The sequence below is a fragment of the Nerophis lumbriciformis genome, linkage group LG05, assembly GCF_033978685.3.
Source record: "Nerophis lumbriciformis linkage group LG05, RoL_Nlum_v2.1, whole genome shotgun sequence".
In the NCBI taxonomy this organism is placed as follows: Eukaryota; Metazoa; Chordata; class Actinopteri; order Syngnathiformes; family Syngnathidae; genus Nerophis; species Nerophis lumbriciformis.
This window is the reverse complement of record NC_084552.2, coordinates 54,441,171-54,461,706: the sequence shown is the minus strand read 5'-3', so window position 1 is coordinate 54,461,706 and position 20,536 is coordinate 54,441,171. Positions and strand designations below refer to the sequence as shown.

Below are 20,536 nucleotides of genomic sequence, written 5' to 3'. Positions count from 1 at the left end.
CATCAGTCCATTTTAGATGAGCTCAGCGGAATTTCGCCTTGCATAGTAGAGTTTTAACTTGCCCTTACAGATGTAGCGACGAACTGTAGTTACTGACAGTGGTTTTCTGAAGTGTGCCTAAGCCCATGTGGTGATATCCTTTACACACTGATGTTGGTTTTTGATGCAGTACCGCCTGAGGGATCCAAGGTCACAGGCATTCAATGTTACGTGCAGTGATTTCTCCAGATTCTCTGAACCTTTTGATGATTTTACAGACCTTAGATGGTGAAATCCCTAAATTCCTTGCAATAGCTCATTGAGAAATGTTGTTCTTAAACTGTTTGACAATTTGCTCACGCATTTGTTCACAAAGTGGTGACCCTCGCCCCATCCTTGTTTGTGAATGACTGAGCATTTTATGGAAGCTGCTTTTATACACAATCATGGCATCCACCTGTTCCCAATTAGCTTGTTCACCTGTGGAATTTTCCAAATAAGTGTTTGATGAGCATTCCTCAAATTTCTCAGTCTTTTTTGCCACTAGTGCCAGCTTTTTTAAAACAAATTGCAGGCATCAAATTAAAAAAGAGCTAATATTTGCAAAAATGAACAAAGTTTTCCAGTTCTAACTTTAAGTATCTTGTCTTTGCAGTCGATTCAATTGAATATAGGTTGACAAGGATTTGCAAATCATTGTATTGTTTTTATTTACGATTTACACAACGTGCCAACTTTACTGGTTTTGGGGTTTGTACTTTATTGACTTTTACTATAGTGGAACCAAGATAAGTCGTTGCCGCTTATGTCGACAACACATCTGTGGATCAACTCACAAAGTCCAGTCCACCGTGTTCTTATTTTAAATAAGTTGACGTTAAAGCGTTTGCTTCTATGAAAAGATACAAAAATATGCATAAACGGAGAAAAACCTTTCAACAAAAGTCCTTTTAATATTGTAAACAAACTAATTTAATTTTCGGTTAAGTAAACAACCACTTATGTCGACATCAGTTACCGACTCCGAGGGGTTTTGACATAAACAGGTTCTGCTGTGCTAAAATGTCTTTGACTCGTGGAGAATGACATCTGCAGGGATCTTTGCTTCACTCTCAGGGCGCTACAAAGCGGTTGGAGCTTCTAAGGAATCACTTTGTGGCGTCCACGCAGGTAAGACTCCACCTGACAATCTTTCACTCTTTGATAATTGATCACGTGCATGAACAATGACTCATGTTTGTCCCGCAAGTTGGATGTCTTCAACGCCGTGTCCGGCCCTCGACTTGTCACGATGGCCAATCAGGTGCTGAGCATCAACGTCACCCAAAACGTGAGTTTGGAGTGGATCGGTTGCTTGTATTGATTATTGATCACTCATGGGAAAAATCAAACTGTCAACTGATATTGACATTTTCAATGGAACGATTGCTTCTTGCTGATTGTTGATGGCTGGTTATCGACACATGGACTGAGTTGTGCTGGTGAATTGTCAGGGTCAGGTGTTGGTGAACACGGCGGCCGTGTTGGAGGCCGATGTGGAGGCGAAGAATGGTCGTCTGTACGTGATTGACACGGTTCTAATGCCGGCATCCATCGAGCCTCTGCTGCCTCAAAGGTGTGACGTCACGGAGACCAAGATCACCATGGTGACTTGCAACAAGACTTTTCTTTTGTGTGGTTCTGTGAAAGCTCCTGTTAGGATCACCTGACTTTCCTTTTCTGTGCGGCGTCGTTTCAGGGCACATGTGTGAGCTGCTCCAATGTCATACTGTCACAGTGCTCGCCAGGCGGCGTCTACACGGTGAGACGTCACACTCTGCTTTCACGCCGCCAAAACTACCGCTCTTATTCTTCATCTTTGTTTTCTCTGTGCTCGTTCAGGGCTCCTCTGTCTTCGGTTGTCTTTACAGTCTCTCCTTTGGTGGCTCGCCGTTGGGTTTCCCGGTGACCGGATGCTCGCCACGCTGCAATGTCACTGTCACGGTATACAAAGCTTTGTCTTAGGGTGGTGTCCTCACAGTAGCAGCAACGATCCGTCTGCTGCAGTCACAGGAGTACAAACGATGCATTAACGTATGTGGAATAATACGACCTGTTTCAGACTCCCGTCTGCTGTAAAGGCTTCTTCGGTCCAGACTGCAAGCCGTGTCCCGGAGGACACCACGTGCCATGTTCAGGACATGGTCAGGTGAGACATTTTTGAAGAAGTGTGAGGTACTTAAAGGAAAACTGCACTTTTTTGGGAACTGTCCCATTGTTCACAATCCCTTTAAGACACAAGTATTTCCCTTTTATGTGCGTTTTAATCTAGTTCATGAAAAACTGCCAGTAAAAGGTTAGCATCTAACACTGCAGGTATTGGAGATACCAAATGTTCCTGTCACCTTCTCAGGTTGTTGTTTTTGTTCTGGACCCCAGGATGCAAATACAGCAGGCAAAGTTCAGATGAAAACCCCTTTTATTAGGGAAGGCGCAACAGGAATAGTGCAGCAGGAAAGTGCACAAAAGGTAACCATACACAGGAATTATGGGGAACGCAATGGTACGCTAAGGTACAAAGCAAAATAAGCATAAAAGGCATCCCTGATTGGCAATCAAGACACACCTGTCCCTGGTTGCCAATTAGGGGCTGGTGAGGGAGCCAGCACTCAGACTAGGGAAGTGGTGGAGGTCGACAAAAATAAAAGACAGGTAATGATACAGAAACTAATAATGAAGTCCAAACTGTCATGTGAGATCATAACTAACACCTCCTATAAAGCCCTTCGAAAAACCTCCAACAACATTTTATTTACATGCTTTAAAGGCCTACCGACCACGCAGTCCGATAGTTTATATATCAATGATGAAATCTTAACATTGCACCACAAGCCAATACGGCCGGGTTAGCTTACTAAAGTGCAATTTTAAATTTCGCGCGGCATATCCTGCTGAAAACGTCTCGGTATGATGACGTCAGCGCGTGACGTCACGGATTGTAGAGGACATTTTGGGACAGCATGTGGGCCAGCTATTAAGTCGTCTGTTTTCATCGCAAAATTCTACAGTATTCTGGACATCTGTGTTGGTGAATCTTTTGCAATTTGTTCAATGAACAATAGAGAGAGCAAAGAAGAAAGCTGTAGGTGGGAAGCGGTGTATTGCGGGCGGCTGCAGCAACACAAACACAGCCGGTGTTTCATTGTTTACATTCCCGAAAGATGACAGTCAAGCTTTACCATTGGCCTGTGGAGAACTGGGACAACAGAGACTCTTACCAGGAGGACTTTGAGTTGGATGCGCAGATGCGGTACCGTGAGTACGCATGCAGCTGCGGCTTCCAAACATTTGATCGCTTGCCCGTACGTGCGTGCCGCTATGTGCATGTCACGCACGTAACTTTGGGGACTTTGGGGAAATATATGTGCTATATGAACTTTGGGGAGGTGAACGGTACTTTGGGCTGTGGGATTGAGTGTGTTGTGCAGGTGTTTTAGTTGTATTGGCGGGTTATATGGACGGGAGGGGGGAGGTGTTTGTTATGCGGGATTAATTTGTGGCATATTAAATATAAGCCTGGTTGTGTTGTGGCTAATAGAGTATATATATGTCTTGTGTTTATTTACTGTTTTAGTCATTCCCAGCTGACTATCAGGTCCCACCCGCCTCTCACAGCATCTTCCCTATCTGAATCGCTCCCACTGCCCTCTAGTCCTTCACTCTCACTTTCCTCATCCACGAATCTTTCATCCTCGCTCAAATTAATGGGGAAATCGTCGCTTTCTCAGTCCGAATCGGTCTCGCTGCTGGTGGCCATGATTGTAAACAATGTGCGGATGTGAGGAGCTCCACAACCTGTGACGTCACGCTACTCGTCTGCTACTTCCGGTACAGGCAAGGCTTTTTTATCAGCGACCAAAAGTTGCGAACTTTATCGTCGATGTTCTCTACTAAATCCTAAATGATCAAGTATGACACATAGAATGGACCTGCTATCCCCGTTTAAATAAGAAAATCACATTTCAGTAGGCCTTTAAGTATGTATGTAATGTCATGATAACATATAATATTTATCAAAAAAGGCAACAGCCGCCGCAAGGAACATAAATCCACCACCATTAACGGGCCCCAAAATGACCACCATGCGCCAAAGAAGACAACTTCAGCATTTTCTGTGTGCAGGAGGAGGAGAAGGTCAAAGACGGCTCTCAGTGACCTCTCTGGTAAGCCACTTTATGCCATGTTAAATTTGGTGTGAATAAACATAAGCGCCTGTGTAAATATTTTAATATATCTAATATTAATTTGACTTTTTTCATGAGTACACCTGCATCTTATAGACTTGTGCGACCAACATATGTACAGTACAAGCCAAAAGTTTGGACACACCTTCTCATTTGTACACTCTCTGCATTCTCTCGATGAGCTTCAAGCACACCTGTGAAGTGAAAGCCATTTCAGGTGACTACCTCTTGAAGCTCATAGAGATAATGCCAAGAGTGTGCAAAGCAGTAATCAGAGCAAAGGGTGGCTATTTTGAAGAAACTAGAATATAAAACATGTTTTCAGTTATTTCACCTTTTTTTGTTTTTGTTTAGTACATAACTCCACATGTGTTCATTCATAGTTTTGATGCTTTCAGTGGCAATCTACAGGGTAAATAGTCATGAAAATAAAGAAAACGCATTGAATGAGAAGGTGTGTCCAAACTTTTGGCCTGTACTGAATGAATCGAAAAAATAGGTGGGTGCAGCTTATGTTTGGGTGCGCTGTATAACCCGGAAATTACGATAGTTCCTCAGTGTTAGCTCCTATAATAACAATGTTGCTTTCCTTTGGTTATTGTGCAGGTCACGCATGTAAACAAGGTGCCTTTTTGACCGTTTTTGGATGTTTTTCTACAGCGCAGTAGAGGCGGAATAGATGAATCACCATTACTGCCTCGTACTAACAGTTTTTCACTCTTTACAATTTTAGAACACACTCAATAGGGTAAGACATGTGTTCTAGACTCAACTAGAGATTGTAGGCAATGGACAAAAAAAGTGCAGTTTTCCTTTTGAGCAGCACTAAGAAAGAAGGCTGCTACCAAGTGTGGTCAGTAACGTGGACATGATTGTTTCAGTGTTCCGACGGCATTGAGGGAAACGGCATATGCAGCTGTCCGTCAAACCTCAGAGGCTCTCGTTGTCAGTTTTGCGCATCCTTGAACAAATTTGGACCCGATTGTGACTCCAGTGAGTGGAGTTCCTCAGCGGCATCCTTCTTGCTTGTTGTCGGGGTGATGCCAGCTTACGTGTGTTTGCGCAGCGTGTCCTTGCATCCACGGGCTGTGCGACAATCGACCCGACTCCGACGGACGCTGCAAGCCGGACTCGTGCCATTCGGGTTTCACGGGTCGCTTCTGTGAACGCAGGACGGCGCCGTGTGGAGCTCTGGCCCAGTTCTGCCACGCCCACGCCGACTGCGACTTCAGCCAGGGCACCCCAATGTACGTGAGCCCCGTAGTTTTCTCCGTTACCCACAATGCAGCAGCACTTATCTTTTGTATCTTAGGTGTGTCTGTCGACCTGGATACCAAGGCGATGGAATCACTTGTGTGGAGTCGGATCCGTGTGCTCCACCACTCCGAGGCGGTTGTAGTGACAATGTAAGATGGGGCTTTGATTGATATTTTAAAGGGGAACATTATCACCAGACCAATGTAAGCGTCAATATATACCTTGATGTTGCAGAAAAAAGACCATATATTTTTTTAACCGATTTCCGAACTCTAAATGGGTGAATTTTGGCAAATTAAACGCCTTTCTATTATTCGCTCTCGGAGCGATGACGTCACAACGTGGCGTCACATCGGGAAGCAATCCGCCATTTTCTCAAACACCGAGTCAAATCAGCTCTGTTATTTTCCGTTTTTTCCACTGTTTTCCGTACCTTGGAGACATCATGCCTCGTCGGTGTGTTGTTGGATTCAGGGACGGATTCAAGTTGCACCAGTGGCCCAAAGATGCGAAAGTGGCAAGAAATTGGACGTTTGTTCCGCACACTTTACCGACGAAAGCTATGCTATGACAGAGATGGCAAGAATATGTGGATATCCTGCGACACTCAAAGCAGATGCATTTCCAACGATAAAGTAAAAGAAATCTGCCGCCAGACCCCCATTGAATCTGCTGGAGTGTGTGAGCAATTCAGGGACAAAGGACCTCGGTAGCACAGCAAGCAATGGCGGCAATTTGTTCCCGCAGACGAGCGAGCTAAACCCCCTGGATGTCTTGGCTCACACCGTCCCGAAGATGATCAAGAGAAGAATATCGACCCTAGCTTCCCTGGCCTGCTGACATGAGGGTATGTCTACAGAATATATTAATTAATGAAAATTGGGCTGTCTGCACTCTCAACGTGCATGTTGTTGCCAAATGTATTTCATATGCTGTAAACCTAGTTCATAGTTGTTAGTTTCCTTTAATGCCAAACAAACACATACCAATCGTTGGTTAGAAGGCGATCGCCGAATTCGTCCTCGCTTTCTCCCGTGTCGCTGGCTGTCGTGTCGTTTTCGTCGGTTTCGCTTGCATACGGTTCAAACCGATATGGCTCAATAGCTTCAGTTTCTTCTTCAATTTCGTTTTCGCTACCTGCCTCCACACTACAACCATCCGTTTCAATACATGCGTAATCTGTTGAATCGCTTAAGCCGCTGAAATCCGAGTCTGAATCCGAGTTAATGTCGCTATAGCTTGCTGTTGTATGCGCCATGTTTGTTTGTGTTGGCTTCACTATGTGACGTCACAGGAAAATGGACGGGTGTATATAACGATGGTTAAAATCAGGCACTTTGAAGCTTTTTTTAGGGATATTGCGTGATGGGTAAAATTTTGAAAAAAACTTCGAAAAATAAAATAAGCCACTGGGAACTGATTTTTAATGGTTTTAACCCTTCTGAAATTGTGATAATGTTCCCCTTTAACGGTTCTTATTGTGACTCGTTAAAAACACAAATTCCTGTTTTTTGTTGTTTTGTACTTTTAATTGCAACTCAGCTGTTGTGACCCCTGCAGGCCAGGTGTGTGAAGACGGGCCCGGCCACACGCTCCTGCCAGTGTCTGTCCGGATGGCAGAAAGATGAAGACGAATGTCAGCCAATCAACAACTGTTTTGCTGATGACCGCGGTGGCTGCCACCCCAACGCCACCTGCGTCTATGTGGGACCTGGACAGGTAACCTTGGGGACGCAGCTTGGTTGTCGTTAAGAAAATATCAACAATTAAATGGTGTGATTTGTCAGAACGACTGCACATGTAAAGGCGGTTACCTAGGAAACGGTCGTGAGTGTGAAAGTGTCAATCAGTGTGTCAGCCAGAGCGGCGGTTGTCACTTCCTGGTGAGTCCACCCAGAGCCAATGTTGATTTTGTTAGAGGTGCCACATGACCTAGGTCGCCTTTGTCCTCAGGCCAGCTGCAAGCTGAGGTCATCCGAGTGGACATGCGTGTGTGATGACGGCTACGCGGGTAACGGTCGCTTGTGTTACGGCAGCATTCAGCAGGTGACAGATTAGAACGATAGCATGATTTGCGTGTTTGACCTTTGCACCGATTGTTGTTTTCCGGCTGTTTCCAGGAGCTGACGATGCTCCCGGAAGCTTCCGACTTCTCCAAGTGGACCAATGTGAGTGACTTCAATTTCTCCCGAGCTGAAAATAGACTCAGCCTGACACGTCTTTCTTTATGCCAGGAGGCGGGTCTAAGTCGTTCGCTCTCTGAGAACAACATCACCCTCTTGTTGCCTTCGTCCGATGCGGTTGCCAAAATGACTCCAGAGGACAAAAAGTTCTGGATGGCGAGGGGAAACCTGCCAAGTCTCATCAGGTCTGTCCGATGAGTCTCTTAGGGTTTCCTCTGTTCTGCACCAACCCCAGCACCTATTGTATCGTTCCGGCAAGGCGGGATTCTGACTTAGAGGCGTTCAGTCATAATCCCGCGGATGGTGGCTTCGCCCCATTGGCTCCTCAGCCAAGCACATGTACCAAATGTCCGAACCTGCGGTTCCTCTCGTACTGAGCAGGATTACTATTGCAACAACACATCATCAGTAGGGTAAAACTAACCTGTCTCACGACGGTGGTGACTTGTTTGACTTGTCGCTCGCAGACATCACATGATTGCCGGCGTCCATCCACTTAACAGCCTCAGCAGCACTTCCTCCATCACCACGCTTCTCAACACACCACTTCCTGTTTCAACAAGCCAGGAGGTGAGTTGCACTCGTCCAGTCGCAAGTGTTAACGTTTACGAATTTCCGAACAAAAATGTTGTAGGTCGTGCGAACAGAACTCTTTGAAAGAAGTGATGATTTAGGAAATGATTGTTCGTCTGATCAAGTAATGCGTGTTTCGTCAGATGACGTATGTGGGCGGAGCTGTCATCACCACACCTGACCTGGCTGCGACCAATGGGATCATTCACGTGCTTAACAAGGTATTGTTAATGTTCCGTCTGAACTGAACGTCAGCTTAATGAGAACATTTTTGTTGCAGGTTCTGCTTCCAGACAGGAAGCTGAGCGAAGGCCTTCTGGCGACGCTACGACAGCGATTGGAACTTTCGCTCTTCACGTCCTATCTAATCGTACGAACTCGACAGCCTCCTGGCGTGGTAGTCTTTGATACGCGGTGGGTTCAACTCACGTTGTGTCCTCGTTTTCCTGTCCAGGAATACGATCTGATAGACGAGATAGAGCAGGCCGGCGAGTTCACAATCTTCGCTCCTACAGACGCCGCCATCAAAGAGTACCTTGACAAAATGGCTGCCATGGCACTGGTACGTAAAATAACAGTTCTGTTCATGACAAACTAGACCGAGTTCTCGAGAATCATGCATCTGAATTATGTGTTGTGTATTATTTATTTTAGCACTTTATTCATTAAGTTGTTTATTATTTCTCACGCTGTCTACAGGACATCAATATGACTCGTTACCACTTGGTGGCGTCGGAGCGTCTGCTGAAGACCGACCTGCAGGTTGGCGGGTACAAACAAACCATGCTTGGATTCCGCTTCCAACTGGGCTTCTTCCCTCGAGACGGAAAGGTCAGTCTTACCTGTTGCCATGGTAACACAAGCCATGTGTCACAGAGCTACTGCTCGGAGGTGTAATGCATCTTAACCTTTCACACATCCTACTGAAGTCAAATGACTTACCAACTAACTTGGGAGGTCGTATTAGCGAGGTCTGTTAACGTTAAATTTGTTCATTATTAATTTTTTAAAGTTTAGAACATTCTTTTTGGTTCAAAACCGTATCTGTTTTCCAAAAGCACAGATGCTACAAGTAGCCAGGCTATCAGGAAATTAATTACCAGGAAGTTGCCTCGGCTACCAGGATGTTAGCCAGGCTACAAGGTAGGGATGTCCCGATCCGATATTTGGATCTGATTGGCTGCCGATATTTGCAAAAAATTGCGTATCGGCAAGGCATGGGAAAATGCCGATCCAGATCCAGTTTAAAAAAAACCTCCGGTCCGTGTTTTCCAACGCACCTATTTAAATAATACATTCCACTTTTTTGCTGCTCCGTAATTTCCGTTTCGCATTTTCCAGCACACCTTCAACACATCCACAATTCTCACGCAGTTGCTTTTAGCTGCTGGCATTACACGACAGGCTCTTCTCACTCTTTCCTGTGTCTCCCTCTCACAGACAGCGAGCGCACCTTCTTACACACGTCACATACTGTCACGTCATACGTCACATACGTATACGTCCTCTCCCAGCAGAGAGCGAGGTAGCGGCATGGCTAAAGTTAGCTGTGATGCTAGCGCAGCCGCTAAGGTGCGCGCCTGCTCAAACGTCCTCTGCGCACGGCAAATCTATGCCACGCACAAAATCAAATAAAAAAATAAGCGCATAACAATTTTCGACACACGGACACGACAGAGACAACAGTTTTCGTCATCATTGTTCAAATATTGTAACGTCTGTCGAGACGCTTATCTCCATTCGGTGCCACACGTCCAGACTCCACACCATCAAAATGGCAAAAATTTCCACATCAACACCGTATGAAAAAATTAGTGATTTTTTTAGTTGTGATTTCCTTCTCTGCATGAAAGTTTAAAAGTAGCATATATTAATGCAGTATGAAGAAGAATGTTTTAATGTAGACATGCAAGCCTTGAAAGAACATTTTGAAAATCAAGACTACATTTCCTGCAAATGGGTGCATTTCTACCCTATATTTTAACTTTAGATTTATTCTCATATCAAACTCTTTTGGCTGTCTTTTTGACACTTACATCCGGCGCCCCCCTCCACACCCTGGATTATAAATAATGTAAATAATTCAATGTGATTATCTTGTGTGATGACTGTATTATGATGATAGTATATATCTGATAGTATATATCTGTATCATGAATCAATTTAAGTGGACCCCGACTTAAACAAGTTGAAAAACTTATTGGGGTGTTACCATTTAGTGGTCAATTGTACGGAATATGTACTTCACTGTGCAACCTACTAATAAAAGTCTCAATCAATCAATCAAAACACATAGAATCATCATACTGCTGTGACTATATGCATAAAGTGTTCATTCAAGGCTAAGGCAAAATATCGAGATATATATTGTGTATCGCAATATGGCCTTAAAATATCGCAATATTAAAAAAAGGCCATATCGCCCAACCCTAGTTCAATGATGCCATTTCTGTTTGTCATGTATAATTTTGTCTATTTTGTGTTTATCCTTGAATAAACAGGTCAGTTTCTTGTTACCAACCATTGTGTATTATTCAAACTCCCCTAATTCAGCTGGCTAGTTGTTATCAAGAGTACTAAAACCCTTTTCAACATGATTCTGACAACTAAGTAGGCTAAATAACTTTAAACTTTAATACATGCTCGGATAGGCCAGTATCGGTCAGTATCGGTATCGGTCAGTATCGGTATCGGATCGTAAATGCAAAAACAATATCGGTATCGGATCGGAAGTGCAAAAACCTGGATCGGGACATCCCTACTACAAGGATGTTACCTAGGCTATGAGGAAGTTACTTAGGCTTCTAGAATGTTATCTAGGCTACCAGGTATTACCTAGGCCAGGGGTCGGCAACCCAAAATGTTGAAAGAGCCATATTGGACCAAAAATACAAAAACAAATCTGTCTGGAGCCGCAAAAAAATAAAAGCCATATTACATACAGATAGTGTGTCATGAGATATAAATTGAATTAAGATGACTTAAAGGAAACTAAATGAGCTCAATTATAGCTACAAATGAGGTATAATGATGCAATATGTACATATAGCTAGCCTAAATAGCATGTTAGCATCGATTAGCTTGCAGTCATGCAGTGACCAAATATGTCTGATTAGCACTCCACACGTCAATAACATCAACAAAACTCACCTTTGTGGATTCATGCACAATGTTCAAAGTTTGGTGGACAAAATGAGACAGAAAAGGAAGTCGCATAAAACACGTCCGTGGAAGTCGCAGAAAGTTACACATGTAAACAAACTACGGTGAGTTCAAGGACCGCCAAAATTAGTAGGACAAAACGGCGCTCGCCAAATACTGGAATCAGTAAAGCATGTGTAATATAAACAGTGTGCTTTATAACAATTAGGGAGGTTTGTGTCATGTTTGTCCTCCTACAGAAACCATATTAAAACAACACAAAAAATATTTTCCCCTCAACTTTTTACATTTTTCATACATTTTTGAAAAAGCTCCAGAGAGCCACTAGGGCGGCGCTAAAGAGCCGCATACGGCTCTAGAGCCGCGGGTTGTCGACCCCTGACCTAGGCTATGAGGAAGTTACTTAGGCTACTAGAATGTTATCTAGGCAAACAAGGTATTACCTAGGCTACCAGGAAATTGCCTTGGCTAACCAGGCTACCAATATGTTACCTGGGCTACCAGTAAGTTAGCCAAGCTACCAGGAAGTCATCCAGGCTACAAGGATGTTATCTAGGCTATGAGGAAGTTACTTAGGCTCCTAGGAAGTTATCTAGGCTACCAAGATGTTAGCTGGGCTACCAGGAACTTAGCCAGGCTACCAGGAAGTTAGCCAGGCTACTAGGATGTCATCCAGGCTACAAGGATGCCAGACTACTAGTAAGTTACCTAGGTTACCAGCAGGCCCGGTCCTAACCAATCTGGCGCCCTAGGCAAGATTTTAGGTGGCGCCCCCCCACATCGGCAGTGAAGTGTATATACTCACAAGAAACTGAATAGCTTTGTCTTTGACCTTTTTTTTTTTTACTTACAACTATACCTAATATATAAAGGGGTGGAAAAGTGACTATTACCTGCAGGGCAAACATTAGCTAACCAGAAGGCAATAACAATGTAAACAAAAAACACCTGCTTAAAAGATCTAATACAAATGTCCCTGAGGAATGTAAGGTGGGAGTACTGTAATTACCTAACGTTACATTATTATTTTCCATAACAATTTAGCCCCCTCCACAATATTAACCCGACGTTAAAACAGAACTAGCTATTTATTGATTAGCAATTGCCGAATCATGTAGCATTAGCTTAATGCTAAAAAGCCAGGTTACTATCACATTCTGTAACAGACAAATAATTTCATGTAGGCTAACGTTACCTACCTGCTACCTCTGTCTTTTCTCGTTTCTCCTCCTCTTCTTTTCTCTTTTTTCTTCCCTTGGCACCTGACAGTTTTGACCGTTTTGTCATCTTGTGTTGATTTTTTGATGTGGTGACGTCCAAAAAGAGTCATGATACGGGAAGGGAGGGGGCGCACCGTGCGCGGGAGGGGGGGGGGGTCGTAATGTTGTAACAAATAATATTTCTATTAAATAGGCTTTACTTTGCATTTTAATTAACGTGGGATTATTTTTTGTATTTAGAAATAATAGTACCAACTTTTTTTTTTTCTTTTTTTTTTTTCTCCAACATTTGGCACTGGCGTGGCGCCCCCTGATGGACGGCGCCCTTAGCATTTGCCTATACGGCCTATGCCACGGGCCGGCCCTGGTTACCAGGATGTTAGCCAGGCTCCTAGAATGTCAGGCAACTTAGAAGTTACCTAGGCTATCGGGATATTACAAGGCTACCAGAAAGTTAGCCAGGCTACCAGAAAGTTAGCTTTGCTACCAGGATGTTACCTAAGCTACTAGGAAGTTACATAGGCTAGCAGGATGATGTTACTTAGTACAGACTGACCATATTCTGAAATCCCAGCACGCCAAGGCCGAGACTAGGTGAAAATTTGCCAATGATACTCGAACTTGCTTTATAAATAATATATTTATTTAAATAAAGCATTTTTTCTCCTCTGTTGACAGCAGTGTTGGCGCTAGGAATTTTCAAAATGGGGTCCCAGGGACCCCATCAAGTCATACAAATGGGGTCCCACAGTAGATTTTTGGGGTCCCACTTTTTTGTAAGTGTTTTGAAAACAAATGATAAACGTATGCATTGTCCTGTTATATCTCACATTCTATATTGTGTTTTGGAAAAAGGTTGTTAAAAACGTTACTTAATTCATTAAAATAAATAATTTAAAAAAAAAAGACACATTTTTGCATATGTAAATGTATTCAGTTATAAACATTCATTCACTTTCCCATTTCCTTCATGGGTCTAAACTTTACCGCTGCTGGTAGTTTTTTCTATGTTTTTATTTAATAAGTTGTAGGTGTACTTATTTCAGTATAAAAGTGTAAAAAGTGTTTTGCTTCGGTCATGAAATGATGATAATGGTGTGCCAGGGCATACATACATTTTATATTTAACGCTTAAATCTCTGGAGTCTACATCAACTTCAGATCTAGTCCTCATTTCAAAAATGTTTTAGTTTTTTTATGTTGTTGTTTTTTTGTTTTTTTCCCGCCCTTTTTTGTCAAACTAAACTATGTTTTTTTATGGCAAACACACAAAATATGCAAAATCTTCCACCAAAAATATTTTTCAAAGTGGAATATTTGATGTAACATAATCGGAACCTTGGATAGATCAATAATTCATAATAACATTGATTTTGATTCAATATTATGTTTTGAGCAATGACAGTTTGAAAGAAAAAAACCCATCTTTGTTTTATTACTCAACATTGCAACTTGTTCTAAATTACATTTCACCTTTAAGCTTTTTTATTTCACTTTTGTTATGTTTTTGTTTACTTTAATAGTATTTTTAGAATGTGCCGAAGGCCTTTAAAACATTAGCTGTGGGCCGCAAATGGTAAAAAAAAAAAAAGCGGGGGGTGTATATTGTAGCGTCCAGGAAGAGTTAGTGTTGCAAGGGGTTCTGGGTATTTGTTCTGTTGTGTTTATGTTGTGTTACGGTGCGGATGTTCTCCCGAAATGTGTTTGTTATTCTTGTTTGGTGTGGGTTCACAGTGTGGCGCATATTTGTAACAGTGTAAAAGTTGTTTATACGGCCACCCTCGGTGTGACCTGAATGACTGTTGACCAAGTATGCATGCATTGACTTGCGCGTGACAAAAGCCGTAGCTATCACGCCCCCAAATTGTTGGCTGGGTGGAAATCGGGAGAAATTCGGGAGAATGGTTGCCCCGGCAGATTTTCGGGAGGGGCACCGAAATTTAGGAGTCTCCCGGGAAAATCGGGAGGGTTGGCAAGTATGTCAATCAATCCTCTCCCTTTCTGTCTCTGCCCCTTCCTTCACGAATGCTGCTGCATGCGCACACCTTCAAAATTTGTTTTGTTTTTAACCCCTTCTTAACCTTGGACGTACATTGAAAATACACGCAACCCTGACTCAAAATGCCGGACATTTGAGGCATTTAAGAAACCCCGCCCCGCAAAAGAGGACATGTCCGGGGAAAAGAGGACGTATGGTCAGTCTAACTTAGTAGGGCTGTGAATCTTTGGGCACCACACGATTCGATTCTTGGGGGTAACAATTAGATTCAGAATGGATTCTCGATTCAAAACAATTCTCTATTCAAAATCAATACTTTTTTAAAATAACATTGGGTGCCAGTTCTCTGATTAACTACACTCACCAAAAAATAGACACAGTTCTGATAAATCTCTAAAGTACTTCGAAGAAAACTGGTTTTGTTTAGTAAAATTCTATTAAAACATTTATTAATGTTAATTACAAATAAGGCAACAAGCAAAGTATCCCACACTTCTCTTTGATAAAGTAAATCTGTACAGCAGATATGGGCATCTGCATCAACAATATGATTTGCCCGAGTGCCTGGACAGGGTAATTTAAAATAAATACATTTTGGATTTTTTTCTAATCGATTAGGAATTGTTACAAATAAGAATCGTGATTAGGCATGTCCGATAATGGCTTTTTGCCGATATCCGATATTCCGATATTGTCCAACTCTTTAATTACCGATACCGATATCAACCGATATATGCAGTCGTGAAATTAAAACATTATTATGCCTAATTTGGACAACCAGGTATGGTGAAGATAAGGTACTTTTTTAAAATAATAATAATATAAGATAAATAAATTAAAAACATTTTCTTGAATAAAAAAGAAAGTAAAACAATATAAAAACAGCTACATAGAAACTAGTAATGAATGAAAATGAGTAAAATTAGCTGTTAAAGGTTAGTACTATTAGTGGACCAGCAGCACGCACAATCATGTGTGCTTACGGACTGTATCCCTTGCAGGCTGTATTGATATATATTGATATATAATGTAGGAACCAGAATATTAATAACAGACAGAAACAACCCTTTTGTGTGAGTGTGAATGAGTGTAAATGGGGGAGGGAGGTTTTTTGGGTTGGTGCCCAATTGTAAGTGTATCTTGTGTTTTTTATGTTGATTTAATAAAAAAAAACAAAAAAAAACGATACCGATAATAAAATAACCGATACCGATAATTTCCGATATTATATTTTAACGCATTTATCGGCCGATAATATCGGCAGGCAGATATTATCGGACATCTCTAATCGTGATTAATTTGAAAATCCGGGGTTACCGGGATATCTCCAAGTTAGTCCATACTTGCCAACCCTCCCGGATTTTCCGGGAGACTCCCAAAATTCAGCGCCTCTCCCGAAAACCTCCCGGGACAAATTTTCTCCCGAAAATCTCCCGGAATTCACGCCCCCTCCAGCTCCATGCGGACCTGAGTCCGCTTTCCCACAATATAAACAGCGTGCCTGCCCAATCACGTTATAACTGTAGAATGATGGAGGGCGAGTTCTTGGTTTCTTATGTGGGTTTATTGTTAGGCAGTTTCATTAACGTCCTCCCAGCGCGGCAACAACACACAACAACAGCAGTCACGTTTTCTTCTACCGTAAAGCAGTTCGTCTGCCGTAAACAGCAATGTTGTGACACTCTTAAACAGGACAATACTGCCATCTACTGTACATGCATATGAACATCTAGGGCATTTAGAGAGTGCAGTGCACAACTGCGCACTCAACAAGGAGACGAAGCAGAATGCATCATCAGAGAGGGTGTTCAGCATGGTTAGAAAAATAGTGACAGAGAATAGAACAAGTATGGACAATTCAACCCTTAACTCAACAATGAGTAGATGAGTGTTGTGTGTGTGTATGTGCGTAAATAAATGAACACTGAAATTCAAGTATTTCTCTTATATATATATATATATATAGAAATTATAAATAAATAAATAAAATAAGTATTTCTCTTATATATATATATATATATATATATATATATATATATATATATATATATATATATATATATATATATAAGAGAAATACTTGAATTTCAGTGTTCATTTATTTACACACATACACACACACAACACTCATCTACTCATTGTTGAGTTAATATATATATATATATATATATATATATATATATATATATATATATATATATATATATATATATATATATATATATATATATAATAAAATAAATATATATTTATAGCTACAATTCACTGAAAGTCAAGTATTTCTTATATATATATGAAATACTTGACTTGGTGAATTCTAGCTGTAAATATACTCCTCCCCTCTTAACCACGCCCCCAACCACACACCCCACCCCACCCCCACTTCCCGAAATCGGAGGTCTCAAGGTTGGCAAGTATGAGTTAGTCAGACTACCAGAAAGTTAGCCAAGCTACTAGGACGTTAACCAGGTTATCAGGAGGTTATCCAGGATATTAGGCGACCAAGATGTTACCAAGGATACCAGGAAGTTTTCCAAAATGAACCCTTCATTATGGCATACCGCTACGTGGCGAATTACAAATTACGATCGTAATGGAGACGGCACGCGGGCAGCGTGATGAGTATTCAGGTATTTCCAGCTCTGTTGTGGTAAAAAAAAGCTAATTTTATTTTGTTATTCATTTCAAACGTTCTTTCTTGCTGTGCTGTCTTAATGTGAAGGACAAATAAATGTACTTCCTGCAGCTGTTTGTCAACGAAGCTCCCATCAACACATCAAACATCCTGAGCGGGAATAACGGAGTCGTTCACATCCTCTCGGCGGTTCTGACAGTCGAGCGGAACCGATGCGACGAAGCCCGACAGCTCAAAGTGAAGGTAAAGCCGTCACCTTGACAACATTTGTCTTTTGAAGGCTTGAGATGTTCTGGTGTGTTCTGTGTAGGGTTCCTGTGTGGACTGTCTCTTCCCACGCGGGGACGTTTGTCCGTCTGACAGCACTCCAGACGTGAGCCTCGGATGTTTGGACTTTTGTCACGGCACCAAGTGGACTTTCATGTTTGCAAACATGTTGTGTTGCAGACAAAGTCCAAGAGGAAGAAGTGCATGTTCACACGCTCCTTCGAGGGCGAGCGACTGTTCACCATCGGTTGTCGCGCCATGTGCTTAAAAACACAAATCGTAAGTCCCGCCTCAAGTTGGGTTCTGCAAGCAGTCGGCGCACGCAAAGTTTTGCTGACTTGCTGTTTTTCAGGCGCACGCGTGTTGCGGAGGATTTTACGGCCCGCACTGCGAGCCCTGTCCTGGAGTCAAAGGTCAGCCCTGCTTCGGAAATGGCGTTTGTTCGGACGGAATCAACGGAACCGGACTGTGTCACTGCAACGAAGGCTTTTTGGGAACGGCTTGTGAGATGTGCCAAGGCGGGAAATACGGCGTCCACTGCGACCAGGGTGACTCTGACACGGACGGACACGACGCAAATCACCGCTTACGACAACAATGTGACCACAACGTGTTTTCTTCCGCAGTGTGCCGCTGTCAAAATGGCCACTGTAACGACGGGCCAAAGGGCGATGGGACGTGTGAGTGCGACCCCGGCTGGCGGGGTGTCCTGTGTGCCGAAGGTAGGAAATCAATTTGCAAAATAAAGTGGCAATAAGTAATGATACTGTTTTCAAAGTAAAAAAAAAAAATCCAACATGTTTTATGATTTCAGAGATTTTGTCCACAGAAGAGCTTTGTGGTTCCGTCTTGTGTCACACCAGCGCCAAGTGAGTCCACATTCTCGCGTTAAAAAGGGGACAATGAAGGACCTCCTGTAACGACACACACTGTAATTCAGTGTTTTTCAACCACTGTGCCGTGGCACACTAGTGTGCCGTGGGAGCAGGCCCGGCCCTAACCAATCTGGCGCCCTAGGCAAGATTTTAGGTGGCGCCCCCCCCACATCGGCAGTGAAGTGTATATACTCACAAGAAACCGAATAGCTTTGTCTTTGACCTTTTTTTTTACTTAAAGAAAGCAAATTAACAATCAGAATAGTTAACAAGATAAAAAAAAATATGAATAAATAAATGAATGCAAAAAATTAAAAAATGAATATATGAAATACAATATTTTTTACATACATATTGCTTAATTAACATTAATGATGTGCACTTTAACAACTAGGCTTACAACTATACCTAATATATAAAGGGGTGGAAAAGTGACTATTACCTGCAGGGCAAACATTAGCTAACCAGAAGGCAATAACAATGTAAACAAAAAACACCTGCTTAAAAGATCTAATACAAATGTCCCTGAGGAATGTAAGGTGGGAGTACTGTAATTACCTAACGTTACATTATTATTTTCCATAACAATTTAGCCCCCTCCACAATATTAACCCGACGTTAAAACAGAACTAGCTATTTATTGATTAGCAATTGCCGTAACATTAGCTTAATGCTAAAAAGCCAGGTCACTATCACATTCTGTAACAGACAAATAATTTCATGTAGGCTAACGTTACCTACCTGTTACCTCTGTCTTTTTCTCGTTTCTCCTCCTCTTCTTTTCTCTTTTTTCTTCCCTGGGCACCTGACAGTTTTGGCCGTTTTGACATCTTGTGTTGATTTTTTGATGTGGTGACGTCCAAAAAGAGTCATGATACGGGAAGGGAGGGGGCGCAGCGTGCGGGGGGGGCGTAATGTTGTAACAAATAATATTTCTATTATATAGGCTTTACTTCGCATTTTAATTAACGTGGGATTATTTTTTGTATTTAGAAATAATAGTACCAACTTTTTTTTTTTTTTCTCCAACATTTGTGGCACTGGCGTGGCGCCCCCTGTTGGACGGCGCCCTTAGCATTTGCCTATACGGCCTATGCCACGGGCCGGCCCTGCGTGGGAGATTATGTAATTACACCTATTTGGGTTAAAAATATTTTTTTGCAAACCAGTAATTATAGTCTGCAAATGATGTGTTGTTGTTGAGCTCGGCAGAGTAACCGTGTAATACTCTTCCATACCAGTAGGTGGCAGCCGGTAGCTAATTGCTTTGTAGATGTTGCAAACAGCTGGAGGCTGGCTGCAGGTAAAAAGGTGTCTAATGCTTAAACCAAAAATAAACAAAAGGTGAGTGCCTCTAAGAAAAGGCATTGAAGCGTAGGGAAGGCTATGCAGAACGAAACTTCAACTGAACTGGCTACAAAGTCAACAAAAACAGAATGATGGACGACAAAAAATGTGTTACACTGTCACACACACTGTAACACTATAACACACACGTCACATTGTAACACATCACTGTCACATACTCTGTAACACTGTGTCTCACACAGGCAGACAGACACACACACACATTAAGACACTCTCAAACACACACTGTCACACATTCAAACACAGACACAATGTAACTTTCTCCTTAACACACATTGTAGCAAACTGCAACAAAAACTGTAGCACAGTGTGTAACACAAACTGTAACACACAAATACAGAGTAACACACACTGTAACAATATCTTTAAAACACATTATACTGTAACTAAGTCTGTAACACACAATCTCACACTCTGATAGTTGTGTGGTCCGACCGTCTGGATCAGAATGTGTGTGTGCCGCCGGCTTTCAGGGAAATGGAACTTTCTGTCAAGGTAAACACTAGCAAACGACTGCTGCTTATTTTATTTATTTTATATATTTATACTTTACTGACGAACATTTATGCGTTTGTGTGTGTGTAGCAAAAGATGCGTGTGTGCAAGATAACGGTGGCTGCAGTTTGTTTGCGGTTTGTAAACGAACTCGACCCGGCCAACGTACGTGTGTGTGTAACCAAGGCTACACTGGCGATGGACTGGTTTGTATAGGTCAGTGAACAAAATAACCACTCCATTCATTCATTCATTTATTCATTCATTCAATTGTCTTTTTAGGAGCAACACAGAGCTGCG

The 20,536-nt window shown here is 42.3% G+C and overlaps 1 protein-coding gene across 4 annotated transcripts in view; it reads left to right on the top strand.

Moving 5' to 3' along the window:
• The window catches only part of stab2 (stabilin 2), a 75,244-nt gene that overhangs the window by 8,849 nt on the left and 45,859 nt on the right, over positions 1-20,536 (top strand). For 2 of the 4 annotated variants that reach the window (XM_061959674.1, XM_061959673.1), the window contains exons 16-42: positions 1,096-1,149; positions 1,229-1,309; positions 1,473-1,625; positions 1,718-1,780; positions 1,861-1,962; positions 2,081-2,167; positions 5,084-5,195; positions 5,269-5,449; positions 5,515-5,608; positions 7,020-7,178; positions 7,247-7,342; positions 7,413-7,505; positions 7,580-7,627; positions 7,694-7,827; positions 8,110-8,212; positions 8,359-8,436; positions 8,496-8,585; positions 8,670-8,777; positions 8,915-9,046; positions 17,343-17,474; positions 17,542-17,604; positions 17,679-17,777; positions 17,851-18,046; positions 18,125-18,220; positions 18,313-18,367; positions 20,163-20,236; positions 20,327-20,452. In XM_061959674.1, coding sequence (XP_061815658.1) covers positions 1,096-1,149; positions 1,229-1,309; positions 1,473-1,625; positions 1,718-1,780; positions 1,861-1,962; positions 2,081-2,167; positions 5,084-5,195; positions 5,269-5,449; positions 5,515-5,608; positions 7,020-7,178; positions 7,247-7,342; positions 7,413-7,505; positions 7,580-7,627; positions 7,694-7,827; positions 8,110-8,212; positions 8,359-8,436; positions 8,496-8,585; positions 8,670-8,777; positions 8,915-9,046; positions 17,343-17,474; positions 17,542-17,604; positions 17,679-17,777; positions 17,851-18,046; positions 18,125-18,220; positions 18,313-18,367; positions 20,163-20,236; positions 20,327-20,452 — 2,809 coding nt within the window. Of the gene's footprint in view, positions 1-1,095; positions 1,150-1,228; positions 1,310-1,472; positions 1,626-1,717; positions 1,781-1,860; positions 1,963-2,080; positions 2,168-5,083; positions 5,196-5,268; positions 5,450-5,514; positions 5,609-7,019; positions 7,179-7,246; positions 7,343-7,412; positions 7,506-7,579; positions 7,828-8,109; positions 8,213-8,358; positions 8,437-8,495; positions 8,586-8,669; positions 8,778-8,914; positions 9,047-17,342; positions 17,475-17,541; positions 17,605-17,678; positions 17,778-17,850; positions 18,047-18,124; positions 18,221-18,312; positions 18,368-20,162; positions 20,237-20,326; positions 20,453-20,536 lie in introns of all 4 variants that reach the window. The other 2 variants (XM_061959672.1, XM_061959671.1) reach the window with 1 other exon arrangement.